General features: G+C 37.6%; 2 protein-coding genes and 1 pseudogene across 2 annotated transcripts; 1 reads left to right on the top strand and 2 right to left on the bottom strand.

Annotated features, from left to right (window-relative positions):
* Positions 1-1,186: 1,186 nt before the first annotated feature.
* Positions 1,187-2,945, bottom strand: LOC113674545 (neuropeptide FF receptor 1-like). Its single transcript, XM_027191023.2, has one exon. The coding sequence runs from the start codon at positions 2,943-2,945 to the stop codon at positions 1,977-1,979; it is 969 nt and encodes a 322-aa protein (XP_027046824.2). The 3' UTR covers positions 1,187-1,976.
* Positions 2,946-5,654: 2,709 nt separating this feature from the next.
* Positions 5,655-8,024, bottom strand: LOC113674917 (FAD-linked sulfhydryl oxidase ALR-like). The gene is made up of 3 exons (XM_027191417.2): positions 7,881-8,024; positions 6,818-7,053; positions 5,655-6,723 (listed from the first exon to the last, which is right to left on the bottom strand). Exons 1-3 carry the CDS (start codon positions 7,983-7,985, stop codon positions 6,561-6,563), a joined length of 504 nt encoding a protein of 167 aa, XP_027047218.2. The 5' UTR covers positions 7,986-8,024; the 3' UTR covers positions 5,655-6,560.
* Positions 8,025-9,547: 1,523 nt separating this feature from the next.
* Positions 9,548-11,150, top strand: LOC149039371 (neuropeptide FF receptor 1-like; annotated as a pseudogene).
* Positions 11,151-12,533: the final 1,383 nt, after the last annotated feature.

Here is a 12,533-nt window from a genome sequence, read left to right as displayed (position 1 = left end):
CAGCGATCAATATTCATGTATTTTACATGTTTCTAAATTAGGTTATGTCGCTAAGACGTAAAGCTGTCCTGTGGAACTGGTTCCGATAACGTATAACAATGAGCGTTAAAAAATGGAATCTCCTTACGTTCAGTCTTGGACTCATGTTAAAGTACTTTGAACCGTGAGCTTGATTAATAGTTTAAATATAATATAACATGTTACAAGAGTCAATGGTTAACACACCCTCCAACACAAGGACCTGTTGCTATGGAGATATCTTTCCGGTTAGGAGCAATTGCGCACTTTCAAAAGCTAAACTGATAGGTGCACTCATTAAATGACTTTAAAAATAAGTTGTACAAAGGGCAAACCCGAATTACGGCCTCTGGAAAACATTTCATGCCAATTTGAAACGCTAGGAGTCATAATTAGTCTTAGTAATTCACGCTAACACGTCGACGGTAGTATGATTAAAAAAAGGACGAAGATAAATGATAAATTCATAATTTTTTTCCTCTAAAACGCCACCAATGCCCTGAGTGGTCTCCTACAACAAGATGATAATTATTGAAGCGCTTGTTATTCATGTTACTGGCGAGTTAAGTAACCATGACATGACGTCATAACAAATGTATTTACGTCCTTCCTATCCTTACCACAATTAATGCAACTCGCGCAACTTGCATTTTCAAATTAAATTTAAATGAATTTTTTCCTGTCATTGCCTGCTAGGGAGCGCACTCAGTTGTGCCTTTATTACGCTATGAAACCCTGCATGATCAAAATTCACGTGATAGGCGTGCCGTCGCGACAAAGAAGTGTTCTGAAGAGTACGTTCGTTCGCGGCATATATGGAATCGTTGTCTTACCCGTTGAGTCACTGTCGCGTCGTGACTTGGATTTTCGTCGATATACAAATTTCCTCCTCATTAGCATTTTATAAGTTCTTGCAGGAGCCCATTATCAGCTCCTGGTTCTCAGCGTAAAGTGTTACAAATTTGAGTCACTCAATTTCAATGTAGCCATCACCCAATTTTTCGTTGATATTTTGGAAATAATCCGCGATAAATCGTCTCGGTTATTCAAGAATAAGTACGTTTGATTAGTGCTAAGGAATCCTAAGCAAAGTTTAGAACGAAAACCTCAGTAACCATTTGAATCAGTAAAACAGATATATTATCAGGCAAAGCTACATGGACTAAAATGTATTAGGTTTTGTTTAATTTTTGAGCATTCGCGGTAAAACCGATTAGAGGGGGTAAGTTTCTGAGGAAACTATGGTGCTGTGTCGGTGGGAGAGTATAACAAGATCATTTTGGTTTTGATACCGTAAATTGACTTCCGTAAAGAGTTTAAAAGCTGAGGTTTCGAACGTTAGCCCTTCGTCAGAGCGAAACAGCCCACAAAAAATTTGAAAATGTTGGTTTTATCAACTGAGTCGATAATGTAAATTGGCCACCGGATAGAGTTTCAAAGCTGACGTTTCGAGCGTTAGCCCTTCTTCTCTCGCTCTGACGAAGGGCCAACCCTCGAAAACTAAAATTTCCTCAAAAGGAGAATCTGCTTAGCTATAGCACCCCTTCTTGAATCAAAAGCGTTAGCAAGCTCCCTAGGCGCTAACTCTAACGTTTACAGTAGAGCGCATAACCAGGAAGTTTAAGAAGGAACTATATTCCTTGAGTTGTTTCTCGAGATTATCCTTTTTGTATATAAAGTTGATGATGCTCCGCCTAGATCAGGTAATTTGTCTGGCAACCGAGGTTAATCACATGCGAATAACATAGAATAACATAAATTAATCAAGGGATATGGGAAACATTTTGCGTTAAAACGTATTTAGTTAAAAAGTTTGTGAGGGGGTTAATGTGTTTTGGTCAAACATGGCATGAGTAGCGCCCCTTAACAAATGTAATTTTTTTTAAAGAAGATCCTAAGTTCTTGACTCTAACACTGTTCCTTGTAACCACAGGCAAATTGCTCAGTCGTTTCCTGAATTATGCGGTAGCGTTTTCCGCTGGCGTAAGATCAAGGCTCCCAGATCGTCTGCAACCGCAAAACATGCACGATATCGTGTAAAACATGCACGATAAAAAGCTAGCGTAACTACGACGGTACTGTTTGTTCGTGACTCCGTACACAACTGGGTTTAGACAGCTATGCAGTCTTGTCAGTATATCTGCAACAAACCAAAGCTCTTCATAGGAAACATTTCTGAAATCCAACAGCATCCAAGCGACTTGATTTGGCAACAACAACACCAAAAACAAGAAAACAATTGCTGCTACGGTCTTTAGTATCGTTATTGTTTCTCTGGTGTTCTCTTCATTTAGAGCTGGACTTTTGTTGCTGGGATCGTTGTTTCCCGGCAATACAGGCCGCTGTTTCAAAAATACCAGTATTCGAAGATAACAAATTGCTGTTATGAGCAGTGGTAGCATGTACTGAAGTGTCATTAGCAAAGCAGTGTATGCCCGACGGACTGTGAGTGAGGACCACTGCTCTTCACATTTGCCATTTTCTGTTATTCTATTGACAACAATAAGTGGAATAACTAAAATAAAAGCAGCCAGCCACACAAGCGACACCCAAATTATCGAACCTCTCCGCTTCAGCTTCGGTTTCCACGGATTTGTTACAATATGGCACCGATGAATCGCCATGGAAGTGATAGTGAAGAGTCCTGCATTGTATCCGGTTGTAACAACAGACGGATGTACTCTGCAGTTATACGTTTCAGACTCGAGACTGAACCGGCGTAAAATAGAAACAGGTGAATCAAAACACAGCAAAACCAGATCTGCAATAGCCAGACTTGTAACAAAAATCCCATGTACTGTCGTCCTAGCGTTCCTCTTGTGAACGATAATAAGCACAAAGATATTTCCCAAAAACCCTATAACGAAAATTGTCACTTCTGTTAAAAGCTCGACCCACCAGCGGCTAGAGGCGTTTCCGTGAATCATTCCTGCGCGAGCTTGTAATCTATGTGGTTTTTCTTGTCTTCTCTACCGCCAGTGACAAATGCCTCCACCGTGAAACAAATAATAACCTGTGAAGAAATCAGTTTCGTGAACGCGATTGAGCAAAATTAATCAATAAAATCAAATAATCTCGAGTTTCAAAGAAGCTTCAAGTACGGTTCTAAAATTGAATTTTCGTGAACTGATAGCACCACTGATGACTTCATAGCGAAGCGAAGATCTGTAAAAAAATACATCTCTGTACAATAGTCTGCGGATCCATTTAGTGTGTGCTTCGGCAAAGAATCGTTAATTTATTGATTTGTCATATCTTTCTTTAGAGCCATTTATCCTTACTTCAATGCAAATATGTCTAGCCTTTCAGTCCTTAATTGTTTCACAGTTTCTTTTTGGTCGTTTTCCGGTTGCCAATTTATCACTGAAGTTTTACTTTCTTTTTCAGTCCTTCCTGCTGTTACTAAAAATTTCGCTGCCAGTTCAGAATATTTGAGCTAAATATATTTGCACCTTTCGAGTGCGCGCTATAGGTCAAGTTTTCAAAACCACACTTAAACTTACGATAAGCTTTAGTCCTTAAGCTCTAAAATGACGCTTCGAATTAATTCTGTCAACCAGACTTAAGCCCTTCTCAGGTTTATGAATTTGCCACAGCAGCTAAGCCTGAGAAGGAAATAAAGATCACTTAAGAACTTGTCACGGTGCCTTGATGTGGAGATAAACCACGACAGCCAAATCTCATCTCTTTTTCTACCGACGAATCACTGGGCAAACAAATATAGAAAGTGGCAAATTGAGTCTTTGATAGGCAATATTCCTCAATGTAAGGACTTATTGTTAGAATAAAACTCACACACAGATTATGATTGAATAAGGTATATTTACAGAACACGGAAAGTGCACTGTGTATTGCGGAAGCTTTTAATGTAATTGACTCGACAATACTCTTTCTATATTTGATTAATTTAAATACAAATCCTGGAGCAAAGGTGTAATTAATCGTCTTCATATGACTTGACCTATTCAAGAAAAGAAAAAAACTTGGGTACTGGCGACATGAATTTGCAAGATGCACAAAGTACGTAAAGGACGGTGTACTTTGAACTTTGAGCGAAGAAAATTTTGATCAAAAAACTTTTCACAATTTAAGGTGTTCAATTTTCCTCCAATTATCGCCTTCTAGATGGCTGTCTCAGAACTTCTATCCAAAGGAATTTTTATCATGATTTTACCTACTGCAGATATTCTTAAATAGTCTTGGTCCAGTATTGCCGGGAAAATTAAAAGTTAGCCTCGCCTTTTTAATTACGTTTAAATTTGGGAATCAATTTCGCAGATAAATCTATCATGACGCCTTCTACTTCAGATAAATGAATATTTCATGCCTATGACAAATCGAGTTCTGGTGCTCTAATTGGGTTTGTGAAAAAAAGTTTAACCTTTTCTTTTCCTCAAAATTACGAAATCATTTTAAATAGATACTCCGTCTTGACTTTTTACACTACAGCTGTCACATCACGCAGAACTCGGTCAATTCTAATTACATTTATTTAAATTTGTCCCTAAGGGTACTGATAGTAATTCAGCATCCCCAATATGAAAACAAAGTGCCAAAGCCCTGTTGCTGAGGGCGATATCTTTCATATAAGTTTTTCCTTTAAGTTTTGGTAATTTCTCTCAATTCGTTGAACATAGAAAAAGAGGCTGCAACATCTCAAAATATACAGAAATCCAATTAAAATCCCAACAAAAATTGAAACCGTATATGTGTTCTGAAAAAGACGCGATTCTTTTTTTTCAGATTTAAATTCAAAAAAGGGAAGAAAAATCCTGAATGTTCGAGAATATACAGCTTTCCTCTAAGCGCAGCACGCATTTAGCTTTAATATTCATAACCCTAAGTGCTTTCTTAATTTTGTATTGCTTTAGCGTTTAATAAAATTATCATTCGGCCAAATTGCCGATGAATGTACGCAAATAATTATTCATTATTCTATCCAGTTCGTCCCTGAACTTTTCCAAATATTTTCGCTCAGAAAGTTTATCTAACACCATGAAATTTCGGAAGATGGTATCAATTTTTCAATAGGTTGTGGAACTCTAAATAATCACTTTAAACAGAAATTGATACACTGATAACTAGATTCTCATCGTAATAGCCGGTGATTCACAATTAATACCAGCCTCTTGGAAACAAAATAAATATTCAGCATGCTAGCAATTCAAAGAAGGTTGCTTTCGTTAACGAACTGAAATACAACGTGAAGTAGATCTTCTTTCACCCATTCAGGAGAACTCATTCTTTTGTTTTACAGCTAATGGTAAATTTAATTTCAATCAGTGTGAAATAAGCTGCATTAATCAACCATCGGTGAAATTTCCTTCTTGTTCTTAGAATTCGTGAAGATTTCAATTTCTGTTACAAATACTGCAGCTGTCCAACCCCTCAATTTTGAAAATTCGAAATCACTTCACCAAAATGAATGCTAGTGATCCAGGGTTAAGCAAAACTTGAAAGCATCAAACATGCCAAAAAATTGTGGGTAGTAGTTTTTTTTTTTAAAAATGTAATATCATCAAACCAAATTACATTTTGAAGAAAAACCTTTTAGAGAGTCAAAACTCCAGGGGGTTTGAGAAGGCTTCATCTACTTTTCTATCCAGTTCAATTAAAAACTCTTGTGACCTTGTATCTCCCATGAAGTGATTGTAATTCTTGCTTCTATGCACTGTAAATGTCCTTGAAAATTACTCAAGGGAATTTGGTAATACATAAAGACACCAACCTGTGACTGTTGTATCATATGCCTATTCTCTGGTGTTAAAAGAGGCCACACCTCAATCACTTCATAACCTCTAAGGGTAGGAGAGGTAACCCTTTACACCCTAACATCAGTATGCATATTCATCATACCATTCTGTGTATGTTAATTGTAAGGTGCTGACAAGGAAAATTTGTTAACAATCAGGAGCTACTTTAGTAGGTGATTGTCTCCTTCATTCTTGTGACCTTAATTTACAAATTATAGTGATATCACTGAATACTACAAAGTATTGCTATATCTTACTTCCTCTCAAGTAATAGCTTTTGCCAAGCTCAAAGAGGAGCATTTGCTTTTGTATTTGTTTTTCTGGTGGGGGAAACATCTATTTGTTTGAAGGTTGCACAACTCCTATTTGAGAAGAGCTTAGCTTTTGTTCATAAAAATCCATATTCCTTACACACTGAAGGCACTGATTAAATACCTTATTTTCTGAGGTTAACATATTGTCTCATTTTTATTTTTGTTGTTATATTTCATTGTCTCAACAATATTTCTCCCCTAACTATACTGGATCTACCAGCACACTGGAGAATCATTTAAATAAGCAATATTTCTTTTGAAAGATGTTTAGTAACATGCAGTAAGTTTTTGAGTGGGGGGGGGGGCTATTTTTGGCTTTGTTATTTTTGTTAAATAACTTTTTGTTTAATTTAAAAGAGCGGGGGGGGGGGGGGGCTACAGTCCCCCAGCCCCTCCTCCTGCATGGTTCCTGTGTATTACTATTAAAGTTTTTAGACACTGATGACTAATCATATTGTAATACTATATACATTGATCAGTCGCATGATCCATCTTTCCACCCATCAAGCCATCGCTCATCAACCTTTGAACAGTCAAATTCTTTTTTTCCAAGCCTCCTGTTTACTTCATTGTGCATATGGCACATCCACTGACAAAAACTGTATCTGTTGCTTGTGTCAGGGGGATGAGTTTGTAACCTAAAAAAAAAAAAAAAAATCAAGATAAAAAGTACACAATTTTCAGTAAAATGAAAAATCCAATGCTTGTATGGCTGCACTAAGACAAATTTACCTTTCTCTAAGATGTGAAGCACAGTCTTCACAAGGATAAAATTTGGAAAATATTTTTACAAAACTAGCCATGTCATTTTGTTGTTGTTGGGAAGGATTGTCTGGATAATATGCAGCCATTGTGTGAAGAAAGTTCCATGTTGATCGGCCAAGTTCTTGCCTATCAAGGGGACACTCTACACTGGATTCATCCTGAGATGCTGAGTCATGGCTTTGAGACGAGTTCTTGTTATTACTCTGGTAAAAAAAATAATAAATAAATAAAAAAATTCAACTTCTAAGAAGAGATAATTTCATAATACTAGAAAGTGAAAAATGGTAGAAAAGGAAATTTATAAGGAGAGAAGTTAAAAAGGAAGGGATGACAGGGGAGGGGTGACAGGAAAGATATGGAGGGGGGGATGAAGAAGAGAGAGGAGTGTCTAGGGAAGAATGAAACCAGAAAGGATGTCAGGAGGAAGGGGGGGAGGGGGGGAGGGGGGGGAAACAAGAGGTTGTCATTCAACTCTACACTCTGACCACAAAGACCATAAGAGGCCTTAAAACAACAAGTTGGAGGTGTTATACTACTGCATTTAGCTCGAGTAGCACGGAAAGGGAAAAACACTGATCAATGTAGTCAGGCATCTGTTTAACAGGTCTTAACAGTGTCCCATTGATAGTTACGATTATGCTTGACTGAATATTAGCTGTTCACTATCCTTGGAAAGGTTAATGAGCAACCGACGGCTATTTGAGTGGAGCCGTAATTTCTTACCAAAATCGAAAGTCACCTATACCGGTAGCTATGCATGCGCTCGCATAATACTGTGGAAACGCTTTTGGTGATTTGAAATAGCTTCTGATGAGAATTGGGTTAAAAACTAAAATTAATGGATTATTCGAGATTTCTGAGAAGAACTAAACCTAAAATTTGGGACAATCGAATAAAATTTGTGCATGTGTAATGATGATGTAACCCAGGTGATGTAACATAATTTCTCCTTCACATCATGATGATGTTCTTCTTTCAAATATGTTATAGCTCTGATTCTTTTGATTTTGTGATGATCTAAAGACCTTACCATAGTACTTTTGTTTCTATTCCCTTGATTCATCCATGACTTGAAATCTCTACATGCACGACAGGGCTTTTTACGATGCAGAGGAGACATGTCTTCCTCTGCCATCTTGACGGGGATGAATCAATACGTCATGTAAGAGCACATGACACAGCACTAACGAACAATTTGTGCGCCCGCGTTCCTTAGTACTGGGCAAACGGTAACAAAGGGCGGCTCCGACAGATCTTTGAGTTAGCTTTATGCCTTCCAATAATCATTATCCTTATTTTCTTCTTGGGGTTTACCTAACGCTATTAAAACCCAAAAAATGTTAGGCTTTCAGTCGTATCACCGCGGTCTCTTGGTATCTCGTTGCTCCACGACCTTGTTTACGTGAAGCTAACGAAGTAAGTAACCAACATGTCACAGCCTTCATCCACAAATGTCCTTTAATCCTTCTTTTCTCGAGGGTTAAGCCGATAAAAATTGACCGCACTTTTACACGCATGCCATCGTGGACGTTAGCCGACGTCAATTTTCTCAGATTTGCATGACGACGCTATTTACGTACATCACGGTAATTGCGCAGTTTCACTTTCTACGGATAAATTATACGCGTGTGTGCACGTTATGTATCGGTAGCAAAAGTGGGGCCAAGATATATAGATGTAAGTTATCTTCACACTCCCAAATTATATTTTAACCCTAGCCCAGTCGGATCTTCATTGTTGCGTAATTCCATCTACATGCGTCAGCGGCCATTTGTTTTTGACCTTCCTCACCTGAACAGAGGATATAGGACCCACATTAAAGATGTATTCCCGAAATTGATCTCTGCATAATTCATCTTATCATATTTCGCTAAATGAACTAAATATGCAAAAGTGTGTTTTTATATAATGTAGATACGTGAGACGCGTCTGTGGAAAGAGCGGGAGCAATTTTTGTCCAAAAATAATTCAAGGTGTTCGTGCACCATTGCATTCTATTTTTCGCGCTTTAAACACTGCCGCACGATGATGTTTACGGCAGTGAAGCTCAGCCTTAAGTGCGTCTGAAAATTCTAAGAAATTTGATATGTCATGGGCGACTCAATGTGGCAGCAATTTCTCCTCAGTAAAATATTAGTCAGTGATACATCTTCTCATGAAACTTCCGTCGTTTCTGCAATAACTTTTATGGTGAACTTAAAACTGTTGACATGGTAAATGATTCAATTGTTTCCCAACACTTAAAACGCAGGATAAACTCGCCAATTTTTTTCTAGAATGAAATTGACACCCGGTAAGCATCATTTTTTACCATTGCCTAAATAGAGCGGGCAGAAGTCACTTATTTGTATGAAAAATCTAATGATTAAAATATTTTAAAAGAGATTTGACGCAAACATTTGAATAATAACCGAGATAAACACTTTCCACATTACAAATTAAATAGACTTTCTATTGTCTGTACACCAGCAGCTGCTGCGACAGGCAGACGCAACAACCATTTAAGTTCGAAACTGATATGCATCGGCAACCTAATTAAGGGATGTTTTATAAATGGGCAGTCTGTGTACGTATATATAATTTCGATCTTCTTCTCGCTGGAGGATACGTAATAAAACGACAGCGTTTGTAAGTGAAAAAAGCAATACATGTATTTTTTTCGCGCAAGCTGGTTTAACCAAATTAATTTACCCAAAATAAAGAGAGTATTAATTAATTTTAATTTTTTTCGCAAATATTCGTTTTGTGTGAATATGATTCACGCGCGACATTTTTGGCCGACTTCCCTGCGGCAACCATTGTGAAGATTTTACCCAAACTAGCGACGAACTGAAAAGGCGGAAAAAAAACTTTGGACTCACCATGTTTTAAAAGCCTGCATAACACAGTAAGAAGGTCAGCTTTCACAAACATTGGAGATGCAAGGTTAGCTGTTGAGGAGTGTTTGGGTCTGGTGAATAGCTAAGATAACAGAAAAATCTTTGCGTTCTGTAATCTACATCTACTAGTTATCATATCTACACTTCCTTGTTCACAGATAGTATCGTTACCTGACTTGTTTCGCAACTTATTTTGTGGGCGTAGAACACATTGTAGTAATGGTATACTCGTAAGTTTGTAAGCGTGGCTGCAGCACTGAAAACGTGACACTTGTACGGTGAATAAGTTCTGGGCAGAAACGATTCACAAAACGGACACATTGACCACGACTCTTAAAGCCCTGCCATGGAGAAGAACCTGCAATGGTAGACCGAGGTTGCAGTTATCATAGCACTATTCATCATAGGGCTTGTAGGAAACATACTTGTTCTTATCATAGTTAACGAGAGAAACGCTAGGAAGACAATTCATGGAACATTTGTTATAAGTCTCGCCATTGCAGATTTGGTTTTGCTGTGTTCGGATTCGCCTGTTTCTATTTTACAACACTTCAGCCTTACGTCTGAAACATACAACTGCAGAGTACATCTGACTATTGTTACAACCGGATACAATGCAGGACTTTTCACCATTACATCCATGGCGATCTATCGGTGCCATGTTGTAACAAATCCTTGGAGGCCAAAGCTAAAAAGAAGAGGTGCAGTAATATGGGTGTCCTTCGTGTGGCTGACAGCTTTTATTTTTGTTATTCCACTCACTGTTGTTGGTAAAATAACAAAAGATGGCAAATGTATAGAAGATTGGCCTTCCCTTGCTCATCGCCAGGTATACACCGTCTCACTCCTCACAGCACAGCATATTTTACCGCTGCTGATAATAGCAATTTGCTACATACGAATATGGCTTTTTATGAGAAATCGACCGGTGTTTCCGAGAAACAGCAATTTATTCACTAACAGACGGATCCTGGGAGAAGAAAATACAAGAGAGAGTGTGATTCAGAAATGTTTCCTATGAAGAGCTCTGGTTTGTTGCAGATATATTTTCAAGGCTCCATAGCTGTCTAAACCCAGTCGTTTATGGAGTGATGAATAAACAGTACCGTCGTAATTACGTCACGTTTTTAACACGCGCCCTGTACTACGGTCACGTGTCACGTGTCGCGCAGGCGCCAACATAGAATGAAAGATACATAGTTTATTCACTATCGCTCAGAAACTAAAAAATTGAATTACACGCTTATTAAAAAAGACGATATCAATAGTAGCATTAAAAAGAAGTATCAGTGGTTTAAAGCAAGTTTTTATGGAAATATGTTTGTACATCTGTTACGGTTATAAATAAAATATTTCGATTAAATATAAAATTCTGACAAAATAATTTAGGCTTTAAGGGCATTAAAAGTGATAAAACTGTTAAGAAAGATTTCTGTCTTGAACACGGGCTTAAACTTCTGTTTGTTTCTAAAGTTCAAAGTACTTGTGCTACGAACAGGAAGAAGGTCATGGAGCTCACACTGAAGAAGTTATTGAATAATTTATAAAATAGGTCCCTGACAGCGATCTGAAATTTGTTTAAGTCTGGTTCAGCCAATGCCTCATTCTATGAGCAAAAGGAAAAGACGATGCGAATTGCTCGCTTTTGTTCTCCTTCATTCTCGTTGGAAAGGTACGTGGGGAGACAAGACATGCATACTCTGTAATCGGTCAAATACAAGTGCAGAAAAACTGCTCTAACTCACGGGTACTCATACCAGATCGTTTAAGTTATGTCACATTCATGATTTATGCCACTGGGGAGTCACGTGTCTCTTACACTCGTCTCACGTCACTGATGTCACCAAAAAGAGAAAAAGAAGAAACAAGAATCTAACAGCTGAGTGATCTCGTCATAAAGATAAATATGCATTCACAGGGGCTATAATTCAAGGTGACAGAAACACACAAGCCTTTTTAAAATCCTGGAAAGAAAATAGCTGGCTATTTGCAGGATCAATTTATATCGGAAACAATAGCAGAAGTAAAAAGACTTTATACAAAAGAAGTGCAGTTCTAAAGAAGTAGACGTTAAGATTCATTTTGAGACTACAAGCAGTCCGATCTTTTCGGCGAAGTCCGTCGCGCGAGGAAAAAAATCTGTGAAAAGAAAATGATTTTTTAGTGCGCCACGGAACTCTAGAAGTGAGGTACGCAGACATCAATTATTTTTTCCACTGATTATTTCCCTTTACTTGCGCGTTGGACTTCGGCAAAAGGAGAGACTGCTCGTTGTCTATTCCTGCTCAAACCTGATTGAAAATTGTGCACGACTTGTATATTATTTGTAACGATCACTCGAAGCTCTAATCTTTGACATAAGCACCATCATAGTATTAACTTGTTCATAATCCAAAAGCAATGCAATACCGTTCTCTAATCTATTTATTAGTGTGCACTCGTCTGGCTCAGCAAATTTAGACAAGCATATATATGAGAACTTAATTGTCAACCTTCTTGTCTTATATATCTTAAATGTACATAATGTTTGTTGAGTTCAATTTGGTTTCAATATCAGTTATTTCTTTAACTTTCCAAATAAAATTAACTCATTGATTCGTATATTTCAGTTACATCTGTTGATAAGGGCTAAATTTTGAAGATATTATTTTCAACCGAAGTGTTAACAAAAATCTAAATGAACGCAAATTGTAACTACATTACAATCACTTTATATAAATATTCCTTAGAGTTCAATATTGAAGCCTTGATTTTCCTGTTTCATAATGAAATGGCGCATCGGTGAAGGGGAGTGGGATTTATAA

This window comes from Pocillopora damicornis, chromosome 10, assembly GCF_964200805.1.
Source record: "Pocillopora damicornis chromosome 10, jaPocDami1.2, whole genome shotgun sequence".
Classification (NCBI taxonomy): domain Eukaryota; kingdom Metazoa; phylum Cnidaria; class Anthozoa; order Scleractinia; family Pocilloporidae; genus Pocillopora; species Pocillopora damicornis.
The sequence above is the reverse complement of the archived record's forward strand: the minus strand, read 5'-3'. Positions and strand labels throughout refer to the sequence as shown.

Coding starts and splice junctions, on each gene's coding strand:
- LOC113674545 (XM_027191023.2), bottom strand. CDS start 2,945: ATGATTCACGGAAACGCCTCTAGCCGCTGGTGGGTCGAGCTTTTAACA.
- LOC113674917 (XM_027191417.2), bottom strand. CDS start 7,985: ATGGCAGAGGAAGACATGTCTCCTCTGCATCGTAAAAAGCCCTGTCGT. Junction 7,054..7,880: donor ATAGAAACAAAAGTACTATG/GTAAGGTCTTTA, acceptor TTTTTTTACCAG/AGTAATAACAAGAACTCGTC. Junction 6,724..6,817: donor GCTTCACATCTTAGAGAAAG/GTAAATTTGTCT, acceptor TTTTTTTTTTAG/GTTACAAACTCATCCCCCTG.